Source organism: Hemiscyllium ocellatum, chromosome 50, assembly GCF_020745735.1.
Source record: "Hemiscyllium ocellatum isolate sHemOce1 chromosome 50, sHemOce1.pat.X.cur, whole genome shotgun sequence".
NCBI classification, from domain to species: Eukaryota; Metazoa; Chordata; class Chondrichthyes; order Orectolobiformes; family Hemiscylliidae; genus Hemiscyllium; species Hemiscyllium ocellatum.
In genome coordinates, this window is record NC_083450.1 from 2,592,185 (window position 1) to 2,612,732 (window position 20,548).

Below are 20,548 nucleotides of genomic sequence, written 5' to 3' on the forward strand. Positions count from 1 at the left end.
GCAAAAGCTCATCATCAGGAAGCAATCGCTTTCCGCCCCCTGCTCCCCCGAGCAATAGACAACAGGTACTCAGCCGTACTGCCCGACTTCAGGGTCTGGATTCGATTGCAACCCAGACACAATCACATGGAATGGCAGGACAGTCTCAAGGGGCCGAATGGTCCACCACACCCCTATGTAACTCCCTACTTGTCGGGGCCCCTTCTGTGTGGATAACCAAATCCACCAGCACCACAAACCTGACACAGAGATCGGGCACATCTTCTCAAGGTCCACAGCCCAGCTCAGGACGGTGACTGGGAGAAACAGGTTCACAAGTTAGAAGGACAAACTGGTTAGAGACTGGACTGAAGGGGAAACTTATCATTTGACTTTCTGGAAACAAAACAAATTAAGAATTCTGAAGAGAAGGTCATTGACCCACTGTTTACTGAAGTTAACTGTGGAAAGAGTATTGTAGCACTGCTTTTTTTAAGATTAGATTAGATTAATTACTTACAGTGTGGAAACAGGCCCTTCGGCCCAACAAGTCCACACCGACCCACCGAAGCGCAACCCACCCATACCCCTACATTTGCCCCTTACCTAACACTACGGGCAATTTAGCACGGTCAGTTCACCTGACCTGCACATCTTTGGACTGTGGGAGGAAACCGGAGCACCCAGAGGAAACCCACGCAGACACAGGGAGAATGTGCAAACTCCACACAGTCAGTCGCCTGAGGCAGGAATTGAACGCGGGTCTCTGGTGCCGTGACTTAACAGTGCTAACCACTGTGCCACCGTGCTGCCCACTAAGAAGAGATAGATTTATTGTCTCAGTGCCCAGGGATGTGCAGGCCATGGGAAATTGTCCCATAGTGCCCAGGGATGGGCAGGTTAGGGTGGATAGGCCATGGGAAATTGTCCCATAGTGCCCAGGGATGTGCAGGTTAGGGTGGATTGGCCATGGGAAATTGTCCCATAGTGCCCAGGGATGTGCAGGTTAGGGTGGATTGGCCATGGGAAATTGTCCCATAGTGCCCAGGGAAGGGCAGGTTAGGGTGGATAGGTCATGGGAAATTGTCCCATAGTGCCCAGGGATGTGCAGGTTAGGGTGGATTGGCCATGGGAAATTGTCCCATAGTATTCAGGGATGTGCAGGTTAGGGTGGATTGGCCATGGGAAATTGTCCCATAGTGCCCAGGGATGTGCAGGTTAGGGTGGATTGGCCATGGGGAATTGTCCCATAGTGCCCAGGGATGTGCAGGTTAGGGTGGATTGGCCATGGGAAATTGTCCCATAGTGCCCAGGGATGTGCAGGTTAGGGTGGATTGGCCATGGGAAATTGTCCCATAGTGCCCAGGGATGTGCAGGTTAGGGTGGATTGGCCATGGGGAATTGTCCCATAGTGCCCAGGGATGTACAGGTTAGGGTGGATTGGCCATGGGAAATTGTCCCATAGTGCCCAGGGATGTACAGGTTAGGGTGGATTGGCCGTGGGAAATTGTCCCATAGTGCCCAGGGATGGGCAGGTTAGGGTGGATTGGCAGTGGGGTGGTCCCTGCACTGTGAGGGTGGGAGTGGCTGGGGGGGGGTGGTCCCTGCACTGTGAGGGTGGGAGTGGCTGGGGGGGTGGGGTACCTGCACTGTGAGGGTGGGAGTGGCTGGGGGGGGTGGCGTGCAAGGAGAAGGGTCACTCACTCTCTGTCTCAGTCGGGATGGGAGTAACCGTCCGAGCTGAGGTGGTCTCCCTGTCAGGGAGAAACCTGAGAAACCGGCCGGACAATCCGAACATGGGCCTGAAGATTATCCAACATTCTGCATGTGTCCGCAACCCGGTAACTCAATCTGTCTCCCCAGTTCACAGCCTCCACCTCGGGGTGGATTTACATCTCTCTCACTCTCCATGATCGCTGCGTTACCCTGGGAATCCTCTACCCCTGCACTGCATTTAAGTTCGTTGTGTAAAGAATACATTTCTTTATAAGAAACAGGTGATGTTGGAGTTGATTGCAGTAGCCTGGGTTTGCTGACAGGAACAACGAGAGAGAGGGAAACACACACCGGCGGTGTTGCTGACTGAGCAGGACACTCCCACTGCCGGTACGGCCCGGGGAATAGTGGGATTTGATTATCAGTACACTCCTTCTGCAAACAGTCCAAACACGTGGACAGACAGACTCAGCACGTTTAAAAACATGTGACACAGCAGTAGTGCCCGGCCTCTGGCCCTGGAGGCACATGATAAAGGATTTGAACAGGTAGGGAATTCAATGGAAGGAAAAAGACTCACCCTTTGCGCTTGCGAAGGTTCGGTTAGAATCATCGTTAAAAGTCCCAGACAAACCTCCTCATGTTGCTGGGCCCCCTTGCAGACCTGTCAAGTCAAGGCAGAGTGATCAGGCAGGGGAGGGGTGGGGGTGGGGGGTGGGGGGGGGGGGGGGGGAGCAACACTAACCCCAACCCAATCTTTATCCCACGATGCAGCTTACCAGTGGGACTCCCCAGGTCCCAGCAGGAGCTGAAGCTGCTTCAGGGGGAAGCAGTGGGATCACTGAGAAGACTAATTCTACAAAAACAAACCAACTCCTGCTCAGGGTCGGATTCCCAGTTTGGGATGGTGGCATTTTGACATCAGCAAAAAAGCATCTGGAATCTGGAATCCACGAAAGCGTTCTCAATTGTCGGGAAAACCCATCTGGGTCAGGGAAGGAAATCTGCCCGTCTTTACCTGGTCTGGCCCACGTGACTCCAGGCCCACCACAATGTGGTCGACTTTTAGCTGGCCCTCTGGGCAATTAGGGACAGGGCAGTAAATGCTGGCCCAGGGAGCGACATCCTCATCCTGTGAATGATGAGGCAAAGCCACACAGCTCCCATTTCCGGTCCTGAATGAGCAGAGAGTGGAGGATTAACAGCTGCTGACCGGGCTCAGATCCCCCAGTACCAAACTGATGACAGCCCCTGACACAGCTGTAGGACAGAGGTGGGAAATGCTCAGGATTAGACAGAGCCCCAGGGGGGTGGTGAGGAGATGGCATCGGCCAGACAGAACACCCAAGGGTCATGGGGCAGGGTTCACGGTTCAGACCAGATGCAGCCCCGGTGCTGAGATGGGGAGGAGCCTTAATGACTCAGCAACGTGGACCAAAGCTGCCCACCTCAGTGTGGGCAGCCACACGGCACAGGGTGGGGGGGCATCCAGACTGGGGCACATGGTCGGAGGAGCAGAGGGTGAGAAACGGGGAGACGCTGAACGGGTGCAAGAGTGCCACCAGTGACATGGGGAAAAGCAGTCACAGCGTGACTGAAGTGATCAGAGCAGAGTTTGGGATTGTGGGTCTGGGGGGGGGGGGGGGGGGGGGGGGGGGGAGAATAAAAGGCTAACAAAATGGCAGCAGCAGGGGCAATTGCTGCTGAGGTTCGAGGACATGACAACACAGATAGTGACAGAAATGCTGGCCCGTACTTACATGAGCATTCAATGCATCGTTAGCTTCTCTCTCAGACACACCACTGACCATTGGCGAAATCACACTGAAACACCTCTCTAGTTTCTGAACAAGAGAAGGAAAGGGGTGCAGTGAATATTTCTTTGTTAAGCCTGGCTGAACAGCATTCCTGTGGGGAAGAAGCTGAGAGAAGATGCTCTCTTCGGGCACTGTGGGACCGCTGTGATGTTTGCAGGTGGACAGTTCTCTGCTCACACTCCCACAAGCAGGGGACACGAAGGGAGCAGCAAGGAGTCAGCAACGGGTATTCCCAACCCTGGCCAACCACTCCGCCATGGGCTACTGCAGCCCTATTGGGTCCAAGCTGGACTCCTGTCCACAAGACCATAACAACTAGGAACAGGAGGAGGAGGCCATTCAGCCCCTCGAGACTGTGACACTATTCAGTCAGAACATGGCTGACATTCCTCACATCCATTCACCATTTCCTGATTCTCTCTGACTGATCAAAAACCTATCTCAGCCTTGAATATCCACAAGGACCCTGGCCCCACAGCTCTCTGTGGGAAGGAGTTCCAAAGACCCTCAACCCTCAGAAGAAATTCCTCTCATCTCAGTCTTAGAACATAGAAAAATACAGCGCAGTACAGGCCCTTTGGCCCTCGATGTTGCGCCGATCCAAGCCCACCTAACCTACACTAGCTCACTATCCTCCATATGCCTATCCAATGCCCATTAAATGCCCATAAAGAGGGAGAGTCCACCACTGCTACTGGCAGGGCATTCCGTGAACTCACGACTCGCTGAGTAAAGAATCTACCCCTAACATCTGTCCTGTACCTACCACCCCTTAATTTAAAGCTATGACCCCTCGTAATAGCTGACTCCATACGTGGAGAAAGGTTCTCACGGTCAACCCTATCTGAACCCTAATCATCTTGTACACCTCTATCAAGTCACCCCGAAACCTTCTTTTCTCCAATGAGAACAGCCCCAAGTGCCTCAGCCTTTCCTCATCCGATCTTCCTATCATACCAGGCAACATCCTGGTAAAATTAGCTCCCCTGTAATTCTGAGAACAAGTCCTTTGCTCATGCATCCTCCCATTAAGGGGAAACATCCTGTTAGCATTGACCCTGTCAAGCTCCTTCAGAAACCTGTGTGTCTCAATGAGATCACCTCTCGTTGTTGTAGACTCCAGTCAGTACAGTCCCAATCTGTTTAGCATCTGCTCATTAAGCAATCCCACTGTAGCAGGGAATACACCAGTGAACCCACCCAGGGAGACGGGGAGCCAGAGAGGGAGCACCAGGGGAATGCCGCACCTTGGTACCAAATACAATAGCAAGGTTGGGCTGAACTGGTCTTGGACACGAGATCGACCTCAGAGCCACGGCACCATTCATCGAGTCATAGAGATGTACAGCATGGAAACAGACCCTTCAGCCCAACCTGTCCATGCTGACCCAGATATCCCAACCCAATCTAGTCCCACCTGCCAGCACCCAGCCCATATCCCTCCAAACCCTTCCTATTCATATACCCATCCAGATGCCTCTTAAATGTTGTAATTGTACCAGCCTCCACCACATCCTCTGGCAGCTCATTCCATACACGTACCACCCTCTGTGTGAAAAAGTTGCCCCTTAGGTCTCTTTTATATCTTTCCCCTCTCACCCTAAACCTATGCCCTCTAGTTTTGGACTCCCCGACCCCAGGGAAAAGACTTTGCCTGTTTACCCTATCCAAGCCCCTCAATTTTGTAAACCTCCATAAGGTCACCCCTCAGCCTCCGACACTGCGGGGAAAACAGCCCCAGCCTGTTCAGCCTCTCCCCGTAGCTCAGATCCTCCAACCCTGGCAACATCCTTGTAAATCTTTCTAAACCCTTTCAAGTTACACAACTTTAGAAAAGCGATAAAGGGATTGGCTTTGCGAGAATCTTCCCAGAGCCCTCAGTGCCCAAGCAAACGGCATCACTGCCTTGTCCGTTCCTGCTCCCCACCTGCAGGGGTAATCCAATCACCTCTGGAATCAGCTTCCACCATCCTCCCAGACCCTCCGCACAACAGCAATCGATGCAATCCCACCGACCCTCCTCTCCCTCCCAGGCCTGAGTCAGAACAGCTGACTGCCTATCTTTGTTGTGCCAATTGATGTACAATGTGGAGTGAGAGTCATTGGGTAATCCCTAAAATACACCTCTGTAAACCCCAAACTCACCATCAGATAATCTCAGAAATACCCCCGAACCCAACAGGAAGTGACTCTGGCCTCAACTGGAAAGTATCACACTGCTGGTAACTTTGTCTTCAGCTTGACTCTTAGCTTTACTTAGATTAGATTCCTTACAGTGAGGAAACAGGCCCTTCGGCCCAACAAATCCACACTGACCCGCCGAAGTGCAACCCATCCAGACCCATTCCCCTACATTTACCCCTTCACCTAACACTACGGGCAATTTAGCACGGCCAATTCACCTAACCTGCACGTGTTTGGACTAAAAGGGGAAACCGGAGCACCCGGAAGAAGCCCACACAGACACGGGGAGAACGTGCAAATTCCACACAGTCAGTTGCCTGAGGCGGGAATCGAACCTGGGTCTCAGGCGCCATGAGGCAGCTGTGCTAACCACTGTGCCACCGTGTTCTGGGACTATTTCCCACAAATCATTCTCTCCTCCATTCCAACACGATTAGTTATATCGTGTTAATCCAGCACTTTCACTGGAACAACAGTGCCATTAGGAAGCACCTGAAAGCAAAATTCAACACTACATCACATCAGCAGCAATACAAGGGGGAACAGATCCAACAGGGAGTGAGAAATGAGCATGTGCAGATCCCATGACAGCGCTGCATTCCTGTAATACTGACCCTGAACAAAACAAGAGCTGAAAATGTGTTGCTGGAAAAGCGCAGCAGGTCAGGCAGCATCCAAGGAGCAAGAGAGTCGATGTTTCGGATTCCTGAAGGGCTCATGCCCGAAACGTCGACTCTCCTGCTCCTTGGATGCTGCCTGACCTGCTGCGCTTTTCCAGCAACACATTTTTCAGCTCTGATCTCCAGCATCTGCAGTCCTCACTTTCTCCTGAACAAAACAGGTCAGGTCTGGAGAGGGATGGATGATCTTTGGAGATATCAACAATTTTCTTGTCAGAAGATCATATGAGGAAAAGCTGAGGCATTTGGGGCTGTTTTCATTGGAGAAAAGAAGGTTTAGGGGTGACTTGATAGAGGTGTACAAGATGATTAGGGGTTTAGATAGGGTTGACCATGAGAACCTTTTTCCACGTATGGAGTCAGCTATTACGAGGGGGCATAGCTTTAAACTAAGGGGTGGTAGGTATAGGACAGATGTTAGGGGTAGATTCTTTACTCAGCGAGTCGTGAGTTCATGGAATGCCCTGCCAGTAGCAGTGGTGGACTCTCCCTCTTTATGGGCATTTAAACGGGCATTGGATAGGCATATGGAGGATAGTGGGCTAGTGTAGATTAGGTGGGCTTGGATCGGCACAACAGAGGGCCGAAGGGCCTGTACTGCGCTGTATTTTTCTATGTTTCTAAAATTTGTTTAACACAATACCAATGAACAATCAAAACAGATTTAATTTAGAAAATTAAAAAAGGATTGAATTTGAAAAATTAGAGTTATGAATCAGACTAATTCAGGAGCAATTCATCGATTTAACATTAGATTTAATAATTTAATATTTTGTTTAAAATTGTATTTTAACAAAGATGTTGAATATTAGATGTGAAAATTAGATTCAACATTAAAAAAAACCAGAGTTAGCTTAAATTAAAAGCTTTTAGATTTAATTTTATAATATTAGATTGAATTCAAATTTGATTACATGTGGGAATAGACTTAATTTTTCAAAAAAAGATTCAATTTTAAAGTAATATTTCAATAAAATTGTAGCCGGAAAAATTGAAATTTATGTAAAAATTAGGGTTGGATTTGAAATGGAGGGTTAGATTTGAACAACATTTAAAAGGCGAGAGTGTGTTGCTGGAAAAGCACAGCACATCAGGCAGCATCCAAGGAGCAGGAGAGTCGACGTTTCGGGCAAAAGCCCTTCTTCAGGAAAAGGGCTTATGTCTGAAGCATCGATTCTCCTGCTCCCTGGATGCTGCCTGACCTGCTGTGCTTTTCCAGCGCTACACTCTCGACTCTGATCTCCTCCAGCATCTGCAATCCTCACTTTCTCCTATGTGACTCCAACATTTAAAAGGCATCTGGATGGCTACATGAATAGGAAGGGTTAGAGGGATATGGGCAAATGGGATTAGATGAATTTAGGACATCTGGTCGGCATGAACAAGTTGGAATCAGACGCTTGGGTCCATGTTCTCCAGCTCTATGGCTTGGATTTGAATTTTAGATTTGAATTTGAAAAACTTGGATTTGAATTTAAAATTTAGATTTGAATTTGAAAAGTGAGGGTTGAAATTGAAATTTAGATTTGAATTTGAAAAACAGTGTTGAAATTGAAATTTAGATTTGAAATGGAAAAACAGGGTTGAAATTGAAATTTAGATTTGAAATGGAAAAACAGGGTTGAAATTGAAATTTAGATTTGAATTTGAAAAACAGGGTTGAAATTTAAGTTTAGATTTTAATTAGAAAAAGGGGAGTTCAAATTGAAATGTGAATTTGAAAAAGGGGGTTGAAATTAATTCAGATTTGAATTGAAAAAGGGGGTTGAAATTGAAATTTAGATTTGAATTTGAAAAAGGGGGTTGAAATTGAAATTTAGATTTGAATTTGAAATTTAGATTTGAATTTGAAAAAGGGGGCAGAAATTAATTCAGATTTGAATTTTAAAAAGGGAGGTTGAAATTGAAATTTGAAAAAGGGGGGGGTTGAAATTGAAATTTAGATTTGAATTTGAAAAAAAAAGGGGTTGAAATTGAAAATTTAGATTTTAGGGTCATATTTTCAAACTCAAACCAGAGATAAATAATTTAATGGAATGACATTTGAGTGAAATAATGGGGGGGTCAGGGGTAAATGTGACCCCCATCCCCCACCCCCTCACTCCCCCTCCCCCACCCCCACCCAGTGCGGCCTAGCGGCGGGTGAAGCCTGCGCCTGGTAGTAGCCGCTCACCTCTTCCAGCTCGTCCTTCGCGTCCAAGGCGTTGGAGGCCAGCAGCCTCCCCTTGGCCTTGAGAGCGGCCTCCATGCGGCGAGGCGGAGCGCCCGGGGGGGGCCTCGGACACCCACCCGCCCGCCGCACCCCGCCTGGATGCTCGAAGGCCGGGAACGGGATCACCTCAGCGGCGGCGGCGGCGGCGGCGGGGACATGGCGGCGGACGGGCAACAACACTCCATTGGGCCCCGCCCCCCATCAGCTTCCATTTCCCTCCCTCCTCCGCCCCACGGGAGGGGGAGGGGGGAGAGAACCGGCCGCCGGAAGCCTCCACCCACCTCGCCCAATCACGATCAAGGTTTCTGGGCCCGCCGCCGCCTCCCACTCCTGACGGACGGCGGCGCTAGCCAATAGGAGTACGGCTCTGGCGTTGTCATCCCCGCCCCCCCCATCGAGCCGGCATCCTGGACCAATCGAGGTGCGGGGAGGGTGTTCCCGCCCCCCCGTCCCGATGGACGGCTCGTTCCGCCAATCGCAGCCCCAGGTTGGACGGGGATGGGGCTGCTTCCGATTGACGGCTCAAGCGCCCAATCCGAAACGGAGCTCGACACCCCGCCTTCTGATTGATCACACGTGTTCGCCAATCGGAGACGGCAGCTGACGTCCGCCATCTGATAGACGGCATATTCGGCCAATCAGAAACTGGTTTTACGTTCCGGCACCTGATCGACGGGACGATTCCCCAATCCGAAACAGAGGTGTGCAACCCGCCCTCTGATTGACGGCGCCATCCGCCAACGGGAGCACGGCGTGCCCCTGAACGTCGTCATGGGTGATGGGTTTGAACCGTCATTGTGACGTCCCTGGTCAGATTGGCAGCCGTCTTCACCAATCAGCTGTCAGATCGACACGCGGCTCGCCAATCGTCTTGGGGGAACGGGGCGGTTCCTTGCTACCCGGAAGTCCACTGCAATAACAATGAGTGTTTTGCAAATCTTTCAATGAATGGGAACGCGTGCTCTTTTCTACAGTATTTGCAAATTGAATAATTTGCATAGTCAGCGTTTAAATATCAGGATTCCATAAAAATGCATTCAATCCCTCAATTCTATTCCACCAGTCAATAGGATTATGATTGATCTGACATCCCATTGGTTTCCCAACTGGTGTAGAATCTATCCCAACCTTTACCAAAGATGGTTTGGAGATGCCAGTGTTGGACAGGGGTGTACAAAGTTAAAAATCACACAACACCAGGTTATAGTCCAACAGGTTTATTTGAAGCACACTAGCTTTCGGAGCAATGCTCCTTCAGGTGATTGTGGAGGGCTGGGCAAGTGGCCGAGCAGAGGCTGATAGCTAAGTTCATTACCCATAGGGAGGGCCTCAACCGGGACCTTGGGTTAATGTCACATTACGGGTGATCACCGTTGCACTGCACACACACACACACACACACACACAGATATTCCTACACACGGACACAGGTACACACACACACCCACACACACCGTTATAGACACACACACTCCCACACTCTCACATACGCACGGACACAGGTACACACAGACACGCACACACACTCCCACGCTCACACATGCACCTCCTCGCAGACTTAAGAAACTCTGCACCCACTACACACACACACACAATTTCTCACACTCACAACCCCCACCCCAGACAGACAGACACACACACACACACACACACACACAGACAAAGACCCATATACACACATATATTCTGTGTGGTGAATTTGTATTGCAGAGTTACGTTGCACTTTGCTCAAAACCTGCATATATTCCTGTAGAACTCTGAGCTCAAAAACTGAAGGAATTTATGTAAAACTCCGTTTTCTCACTTATTAGATTAGAATCAATCTAAACATCAGGTCATAGACAGAGAACACAGGGGGCTAACACCTTCAACATATTGTCTAGCTATCACCATTGTTAACAGCTAACCCGAGAATGCAACTTTAAAATAAAGGGTTTTGTGATTTACACATGAAAGAAGTGAAACTATCACTGTATTCTAACAGATGAAAGGCTTAACAGACAATAATTTTTCAATGTATAATTTCAGTTACATCACACTGCAACTTTTTGCTATAAATTCTGTGTTACGATCGAGCCCTCCACAATCACATGTGCGGCACGGTGGCACAGTGGTTAGCACTGCTGCCTCACAGCGCCTGTAGACCCGGGTTCAATTCCCGACTCAGGCGACTGACTGTGTGGAGTTTGCATGTTCTCCCCGTGTCTGCGTGGGTTTCCTCCGGGTGCTCCGGTTTCCTCCCACAGTCACAAAGATGTGCGGGTCAGGTGAATTGGCCATGCTAAATTGCCCATAGTGTTAGGTAAGGGGTAAATGTAGGGGTATGGGTGGGTTGCGCTTCGGCGGGTTGGTGTGGACTTGTTGGGCCGAAGGGCCTGTTTCCACACTGTAAGTCTAATCTAATCACCTGATGAAGGAGCATTGCTCCGAAAGCTAGTGCTTCCAATTAAACCTGTTGGACTATAACCTGGTGTTGTGTGATTTTTAACTTTACCAAAGATGATACGGAGATAAGGGCTGTTTCCCTTTCTGAGGGAGTTGTGAGTTTTTAGAATTCCCTTTGTCAAAGGGTAGGAAATAGCAGCAGCAGGAAGCCACTCAGCCCATCAAGGTGAAAATGAGAACAGCAGGGTGCTGGAGATTAGAGTTGAGAGTGTGGTGCTGGAAAAGCACAGCAGGTCAGGAGCAGGAGAATCGACGTTTCAGGCATAAACCCTTCATCAGGAACCAGGCTTGTGGGCTGGGAGCTGAGAGATAAATGGGCGGGGGGGGGTTGGGATGGGGCTGCGGGGAAGGTAGCTGAGAATGCGATTGGTGGATGGGGGTGGGAATAGGTCAGAAAGGAGGGTGGAGCATTAGGTGGGAAGGGAGGTGGACAGGTAGGACAGGTCATGAGGGCGGTGCCGAGTTGGAAGGTTGGAACTGGGATAAGGTGGTGGACTGGTGCAACCCACATTGATGCCATGGGGTTGGAGGGTCCCGAGGCAGAAGATGAGGCGTTCTTCCTCCAGGCGTTGGGTGGTTTGGATTTGACAATGGAGGAGGCCCAGGATCAGAGTGGGAAGGGGGTGGGGGTTGAAGTGTTTGGCCACGGGACAGTGGGGGTTGGTCCTTCAAGTCTGCTCCATCCATCACCAGAAATCATCCAACTGGGCGGCACAGTGGTTAGCACTGCTGCCTCACAGCGCCAGAGACCCGGGTTCAATTCCCACCTCAGGCGACTGACAGTGTGGAGTTTGCACGTTCTCCCCGTGTCTGCGTGGATTTCCTCCGGGTGCTCCGGTTTCCTCCCACAGCCCAAAGATGTGTGGGTCAGGTGAATTGGCCATGCTAAATTGCCCGTAGTGTTAGGTAAGGGGTAAATGTAGGGGTATGGGTGGGTTTCGCTTCAGCGGGTCGGTGTGGACTTGTTGGGCCGAAGGGCCTGTTTCCACACAGTAAGTAATCTAAAACTCAGGATCCTGTTCCTGCCTTCTCAGGCCTCAGAACTACTTCCAATTATTTCTTGAAAACATTCAATGTTTTGGCCTCGACTGATTTCTACGGCAGAAAATTCCAGAGGCTTCTCACTCTCTGGCTGAAGAAAAGGCAGAAGTTTTTTTAAAGCAAAAGTCGAGAGATAATTGACCCGGGGATGTGAGATCGCTCATTCTGAAAACAGTGTGGTTTTGTTACTCCAAAATGTTACTCATTGCTTTTTTCCAATTTGTTCCGGGGATGTGGGCCTTTACTGACTAGGGCAGCAATTGCCTTCCCTGGCCGTCCTGGGGAAGGCAATACCTTCTCCTAAAACTCAACTTCTGTGCTGTGGGTTCGCCCAGAATATCGGGAAGGAGAGGATTCCAGGATTTTGACCGAGCAACACTGAAGGGTTCTCCATTTCCAAAATGCTGCACATTCACATCGCTGTCTCACTTACAATAATCTTGATCCTGCTCGTGTTGACCTTGCTTGGTGCACCTTCTGTGCAGGTGTAACCTGTACACCTCGCACTGTTTAAGCACCCTATAAGACCAGAAGACATAGGAGTGGAAGTAAGGCCATTCAGCCCATCGAGTCCACTCCACCATTCCATCATGGCTGATGGGCATTTCAACTCCACTTACCAGCATTCTCCCCGTAGCCCTTAATTCCTCGTGACATCAAGAATCTCTCAATCTCTGCCTTGAAGACATTTAGCGTCCCGGCCTCCACTGCACTCTGCGGCAATGAATTCCACAGGCCCACCACTCTCTGGCTGAAGAAATGTCTCCGTATTTCTGTTCTGAATTGACCCCCTCTAATTCTCAGGCTGTGTCCACGGGTCCTAGTCTCCTCGCCTGACGGAAACAATTTCCTAGCGTCCACCCTTTCCAAGCCATGTATTATCTTGTAAACCTCACACAACACCAGGTTGCAGTCCAACAGGTTCTTTCAGAGTGCTGCCCGTTGTCGGTGTTGTGTGATTTTTAACTTTGTCCACCCCAGTCCAACACCGGCTCCTCCACATCATAAAGCACCCTATGATCTGCATGTCCTTGCTTACTATGATCTATTCTGAAGAAGGGCTCATACCCGAAACGTCGACTCTCCTGTTCCTTGGATGCTGCCTGACCTGCTGCACTTTTCCAGCACCACATTTTCAGCTCTGATCCCCAGCATCTGCAGTCCTCCCTTTCTTCTACTATGATCTATTGGGACTGCTTGCAAAACAAAACATTTCACTGTACTTTGGTACATGAGACTACAATAAATCAAATCAAATGTCACCACATGGCCAGAACCCTAACGATTTACTCAATCTGCCTAGTGTTCAAGGAATATCTTACCAAACCTAATTCTGGGAAAGCACAGATCAGGCAGCACCTGAGTATCTGCAGGCCTCACTTATGCCTAATATATCTTACCAAACCCTCCAACCCTTTCTAAAAATGTTCTCTCAATGCTCTTGCATCTGAATTATTACTGTGATGGTTCTGAACCAGACCAAACACCCTCAAAATATTCAGTGGATATTCTGGACCCTCACCTCCTCGTATTTTAAAGGTAGAGGAACTGAGTTCCGGAGTCCTGAGGTCATGTTGCAGTTGTATAAGACTCTGGTGCGGCCGCATCTGGAGTATTGTGTGCAGTTTTGGTCGCCAGACTATAGGAAGGATGTGGAGGCATTGGAACGGGTGCAGAGGAGGTTTTCCTCAACACCTGCAGAGGAGGTTTACCAGGATGTTGCCTGGTATGATAGGAAGATCGTATGAGGAAAGGCTGAGGCACTTGGGGCTGTTCTCATTGGAGAAAAGAAGGTTTAGGGGTGACTTGATAGAGGTGTACAAGATGATTAGGGGTTTAGATAGGGTTGACCATGAGAACCTTTTTCCACGTATGGAGTCAGCTATTACGAGGGGTCATAGCTTTAAATTAAGGGGTGGTAGGTATAGGACAGATGTTAGGGGTAGATTCTTTACACAGCGAGTCGTGAGTTCATGGAATGCCCTGCCAGTAACAGTGGTGGACTCTCCCTCTTTATGGGCATTTAAACGGGCATTGGATAGGCATATGGGGGATAGTGGGCCAGTGTAGGTTAGGTGGGCTTGGATCGGCACAACATCGAGGGCCGAAGGGCCTGTACTGCGCTGTAGTTTTCTATGTTCTGTGTAAATGTGAGGTCATAGCGTTATAGAGAAGTTGTGTTCCAGATGCAATTCGATTGGTCAAACTACCGGATTGAAAGCAAAACACACTTTATTCATCCACCACAGTTAAAGTACAACAAACAGAACAAGGAATAAGAATAACTGTATTGGGAAACTTCACAGAATAATAGATACAATACCTATTACTAATTAACTGTTCCCATCGAGTCATGTCCCATAAACACACACCTTGGGCATAAAAGGAGGGAAAAAAACATCAAAGAGAAAAATTGGAGAGAGTATAGCAGCCAGGAAAGATTTCCTGCCGTTTCCAACCCTTTATCACTCCCGATATGGCGATGGAGTCAGGCTCCTGTACTCAGGCCTGTCCACACTCACCGCTTTCTCATTTCTTTTCCATCTCTTTTTCATGTCATGAGTTTAATTCAGATAAATGCGAGGTGCTGCATTTTGGGAAAGCAAATCTTAGTAGGACTTATACACTTCATGGTAAGGTCCTAGGGAGTGTTGCTGAACAAAGAGACCTTGGAGTGCAGGTTCATAGCTCCGTGAAAGTGGAGTCGCAGGTAGATAGGATAGTGAAGGCGGCGTTTGGTATGCTTTCCTTTATTGGTCAGAGTATTGAGTACAGGAGTTGGGAGGTCATGTTGCAGCTGTACAGGACATTGGTTAGGCCACTGTTGGAATATTACGTGTAATTCTGGTCTCCTTCCTATCGGAAAGATGTTGTGAAACTTGAAAGGGTTCAGAAAAGATTTACAAGGATGTTGCCAGGGTTGGAGGATCTGAGCTACAGGGAGAGGCTGAACAGGCTGGGGCTGTTTTCCCTGGAGCGTCAGAGGCTGAGGGGTGACCTTTATAGAGGTTTATAAAATCATGAGGGGAATGGATAAATAGGCAAAGTCTTTTCCCTGGGGTGGGGGAGTCCAGAACTAGAGGGGCATAGGTTTAGGGTGAGAGGGGAAAGATATAAAAGAAACCTAAGGGGCAACTTTTTCACACAGAGGGCAGTACGTGTATGGAATGAGCTGCCAGAGGATGTGGTGGAGGCTGGTACAATTGCAATATTTAAGAGGCATTTGGATGGGTATATGAATAGGAAGGGTTTGGAGGGATATGGGCCGGGTGCTGGCAGGTGGGACTAGATTGGGTTGGGATATCTGGGTCAGCATGGACAGGTTGGGCCGAAGGGTCTGTTCCCATGTTTTACATCTCTGTGACTCTGTGTCACTGACTTACCTTGTCCTGAGCTTGGATGGCATTGTTGGTGATGAGAGCCGAGGGAATGGATGTCCGGCAGGGCCCGGTGCTGCCGAGAGTCAGCCACCGCTTGCTTTACCGGAGCAAGCCCAGGACTGGAATCGGCTGCTGCTGCTGCTGCTACACCGGTGAGGTAGGCCTGGCAGGAAACGGTGGCGCCTGACGGTTGGAGACTGTGACACTGGTTGGGTCCTGGTGCTGGTGGTGGTGGAGCAGTGATGTCCGAGCAACTTTGATGAGGTGGACCCAACATTGGTCGGTCCATCACTGGCGGTGGTGGATGAGTCTAGGCCCCAGTGTCAAACGGTGGTGCCTGAGGATTGGGGACTTTGCCCTTGGTTGGGTCTGGTGTAGACGACAGCAGAGTGGTGGCATAGCCGTCATTGACGGTGATGAGCCGGCTCAGGACCGACAGATTCTCATCGATCTCCATCCTTCCTTCTTCTTAAGTTATACAAAACGACGACATTCCATGGTGACAAGCGAAAGCTTTTCACTGTGTTTTATTGTATTCTTCCCATATAATTCACGTGACGATCAAATCAATGCCTGAGATTCCAGCAGCTGAATGGTGAAACTAAACTCCCTGCTTCTGTGGGAGCCCCACACACCACCCGGCCAGGCTGCTTCTCATAGTTTAACCTTCTTAGTCCCAAGTCCCCCCCACAGCTGTTCACTCTAGTGCCTCTGGTAACTGCTCAGCACCTTCTGCCTTACAACCTCTCTTCAAAACTTAAACCAGAACAAAATACACCTCTTAAAGCCACAGTGTCACCACAAAGGCCACAACATCAAAATTGGACAGCACTGAAGTCTCACAGGGCTGGGAAAGCACCAAGGGACTGTCACAGGAGGCAGTGTTTGTGCATGAACGTTACCAAGGTCCGTTGGATTCCAGTGCTCGTGTGCAGGGTCTTACATTGCAAGGAATAGCATCGGCTTTGCAATGTTAGTGTAGACACCTTGTTGAGTGTAAGTTCAGACCGGGGGAGCTCCCTACTGTCCAACACCGGGCTGCTTGAGGAGGCGATTTGGCGCGAGGTGTCTGCACCCGGCAAACGGTTTCCAACAAAACCCAGCAGGTGATGGGGAATCTGGAACTCGCTGCCTGGAAGGCTGACAGGGAGAGAGACAGAAACCCACATCACTCTGAAGAAGGAGATGCCAAGGCAGGGATATGGGCTAAATGCTGGAGAATGGGACGAGGTCAGATTGGGAAGTCCAGTCGGCATGGATGGGTTGGGGCCGAAGGGCCTGTTTTTGTGCTGTGTGACTCTTTGGGTGGACTGCTGGTAAATGTGATTCGAATGGTTGGTTCTGACACCGACTCAATGGGCCGAAGGGCCTTTCTCTCGGTCTCTCTGACAGTTACAGTCAGCAGAAACTCTGGTTTGTCAGAAACAAGACCATTTCCTGTTTCCCTTCTGAGGTGGCGTACAAAGCAGGCTCCACGGCCTCTCTGGCGAAAAGCCTCTGTCAAACAGAGGCTGCTGTTAGACTCCCAACAGGGGAGCAGCTTGTGAGACCAGGAAAGGAGAGATACCAGTCAGTTTGACCGAGCCCGAAGGACAGGCGTCAGTAACAGCAGGCTGCTTCTCCTCCCCTTCACAGCCCCTGGCTGGGGGGGGGACATGCCCATCTCCTCGTCAGAGGGCCATAAGTTCAAATCCCACTCCAGAGCCTTGACTCGGTAACCCAGGCTGGCATTCCCTTGGAAGATTTACAAGGATGTTGCCAGGGTTGGAGGGTCTGAGCTACAGGGAGAGGCTGAACAGGCTGGGGCTGTTTTCCCTGGAGCGTCGGAGGCTGAGGGGGTGACCTGAGAGGTTTATAAAATCATGAGGGGCATGGATAGGATAAATAGACAAAGTCTTTTCCCTGGGGTGGGGGAGTCCAGAACTAGAGGGGCATAGGTTTAGGGTGAGAGGGGAAAGGTATAAAAGAGACCTAAGGGGTAACATTTTCACCCAGAGGGTGGTACGTGTATGGAATGAGCTGCCAGAGGAATTGAATTGAATTTATTGTCATGTGTACCGAGGCACAGTGAAAAGCTTTATCTTGCGAGAAATACAGGCAGATCACAGAGATATTTAGCATAGATCAGTAAATAACCAGCAGCAAAATCAAAACCACAGGTACAGGTGAATGTTAAGAGTGGTGGAGGCTGGTACAATTACAAGGCATCTGGATGGGTATCTGAATGGGAAGGGTTTGGAGGGATATGGGCCAAGTGCTGTAAGGTGGGACTGGATTAATGTAGGATATCTGGTCGGCATGGAGGAGTTGGGCCGAAGGGTCTGTTTCCGTGCTGTGTAACTCTGTGACACTAAGAGAGGGATGATAGGGAGAGAAACTGGGTTGGAGACCAGGGCTCTGACCCCATTACTGCTTGAGTTGAGTTGTCTCTGCAGCTGAATCACTGCAGGAGGCATGGTGTTCAGCACGTCCTTGTGCTGGTATCCAAACACAGGGCTGTCTCTCTCTCTCTCTCTCTCCCTGCACAACCCACTCTCATTCCCCAGTGAGTGGAATCAGATCAGCAGCCACAGAAAAGCTGTGTTATGAAATGTGCATTACGAGGCTAATTAATGTCACTCATTCCGAACAGCAGAGCTGATTCCATCCTACAGAGGCAGAGCTGTTAGTCAGACACCCACCCGAAACAGATCACAGGCAGAGAGTGTCAGCCACTAGGAGGCTGGGCAGAGTCAAGGTGACCCACTCTACCACAGTCACAGAGTCACACAGCACGGGAACAGACCCTTCGGCCCAACCCGTCCAAGGTGACCCACTCTACCACAGTCACAGAGTCACACAGCACAAAATCAGACCCTTCAGCCCAACACGTCCATGCTGACCCAGATATTCTACATTAATCTAGTCCCACCTGCCAGCACCCGGTCCATATCCCTCCAAACCCTTCCTACTCATCCAAATGCCTTTTAAATGTTGTAATTGTACCAGCCTCCACCACATCCTCTGGCAGCTCATTCCATACACGTCCCACCCTCTGGGTGAAAAAGTTGCCCCTTAGGTCTCTTTTATATCTTTCCCCTCTCACCCTAACCCTATGCCCCTCTAGTTCTGGGCTCCCCGACCCCAGGGAAAAGACTTTGTCTATTTACCCTGTCTATGTCCCTCATAATTTCATAAACCTCTATAAGGTCACCCCTCAGCCTCCGACGCTCCAGGGAAAACAGCCCCAGCCTGTTCAGCCTCTCCCTGTAGCTCAGACCCTCCAACCCTGGCAACATCCTTGTAAATCTTTTCTGAACCCTTTCAAGTTTCACAACACCCTTCCTGTCGCAGGGAGACCAGAACTGAACACAGTATTTGAAACATGGCCTCACCAATGTCACGTACAGTCACAACATGACCTCCCAACTCCCATTCCCACACGGAGAAATGATTTCCAATTCCAACCAAACTCTCTTGAGTCACTCCGTTGAGTCAGAAATGGGACGCGATTTGTCAGACTGTGTTGAACTTCACAAAACATCCAGCCATTTGGCCCAGTTAGAACGACAGCCCACCGCAGTAGTCCGGAGGGTTTATCAGAGCCATTCCTGGAATGGGCACGTCGTGTTGTGTGGACAAGTTGGACAGGGCCAGACTGATGTCTGCTTCCAAGTTTAGTCAGGGGTGACCTGCCTGGTCCAAAGGCCAGTTTGCTTAAAACCTGCCAGAGGGAATGTGTTAGAAACTTTCATTCACACAGAGGGTGGTGCGTGTGTGGAATGAGCTGCCAGAGGAAGTGATGGAGGCTGGTACAGTTACAGCATTTAAAGGCATCTGGAGAAGTGCCTGGATAGGAAGGGTTTGGAGGGTAATGGGCCAAACACAGGCGGGTGGGACTAGATTAGGTTAGGGATATCTGGTCAGCATGGACGGGTTGGACCGAAGGGCTTGTTTCTGTGCTGTGCATCTCTGTGACCCTAATTAATAGCAAGACATTTCGATAAGGTAATCAGACAGGGTCAATATGGTTTTGTGAAGGATAAATCATTTTTAGTTGTTCATCCAGGATGGAACATGTGTAGATAAAGGGGAACCGGTTGATGGACAGTATTTAGATTTCCAGATAATGCCACATCAAAAATTATTGGAGAGAATGGAACTCCATCATGTCAGGGTTAGTATATTAGGGTGGATGGACGATTGGCTGACACTCAGACAGCAGGGAGGAGGTGGGAATGGGTCGCTTTCATGTCTGCGGAACGTCATTGTGGTGTACACCAGAATGGTGCTAGGTTTACTATTCATATAAACAACGGGAGCGGCAGTGACTGAAGTTGGCAAGTTTGCTCAGGACTTAACGACAGCTCGGAATGGAACCTGGAAAGAGCACAGAAAGGTTGGCTACGTTACGGTGTGAGAGTTAGGGGAGGCAAAGGGATGTCAAATGGAATAGGCCACGAGACGCAGAAGTGGGCCATTCATAGGAACACAGAAAATGAAAGCAGGAGGACACCATTCGGCCCTTCTCTCCTGCTCCACCATTCAATACTATCACAGCTGACCGCCCTACTCAGTGCCCTGTTCCTGTTTTCTCCTGAATGCTTTAGTCCAAGGAACTCGATCGCAACTCTCTGTTGAAAACAATCAATGTCTCGGCCTTGATTGCAGACAATACCACTGGCTCACCAGTCTCTGAGTGAGGACAGAGTTCCCGTCTGCTCAGTCCGTCACGGTCTACATCCTTTACACTGTGACCCCTGGCTCTGACCTTTGACACCATCCTTGTCCTGTTAGAATCTTCCAGCTCTCGATGAGTATCTCTCCCCTCATCCTTCTCCTGTCCTAACCCCCGTCCAGTCTCTCTTTGGGTGGTCAGTGCCCCGGCGACACTGAAGGAACGGTGTCAGGGACTGACAGGCACAGAAAGGGAGACAAGGTACAACAATGGTGTTATCGCATGGTGCCAGAGGATGAGCGCTGTTGGTGGATTCCGGGTTTTAATATCAGTAAAGGGCCAGTTATCAAATCACAGGTCTCTCAGCAATGCGGAACGAGAGAGAGAGAGAGGACAGACAAGCAGTGGAGGGAGCAGTATGATGGAGTTGGAATGAG

The 20,548-nt window shown here is 49.7% G+C and overlaps 1 protein-coding gene across 1 annotated transcript in view; it reads right to left on the reverse strand.

The window, feature by feature from the left end:
- Positions 1 to 8,818, reverse strand: part of ints3 (integrator complex subunit 3) — a 35,225-nt gene extending 26,407 nt beyond the window's left edge. The window contains exons 1-3 of the mRNA XM_060820611.1: positions 8,550 to 8,818; positions 3,456 to 3,539; positions 2,276 to 2,359 (exon numbers count right to left, since the gene is read on the reverse strand). Coding sequence (XP_060676594.1) covers positions 2,276 to 2,359; positions 3,456 to 3,539; positions 8,550 to 8,624 — 243 coding nt within the window. The 5' untranslated portion in view covers positions 8,625 to 8,818. The remainder of the gene's footprint in view (positions 1 to 2,275; positions 2,360 to 3,455; positions 3,540 to 8,549) is intronic.
- Between the last annotated feature and the right edge of the window lie 11,730 nt (positions 8,819 to 20,548).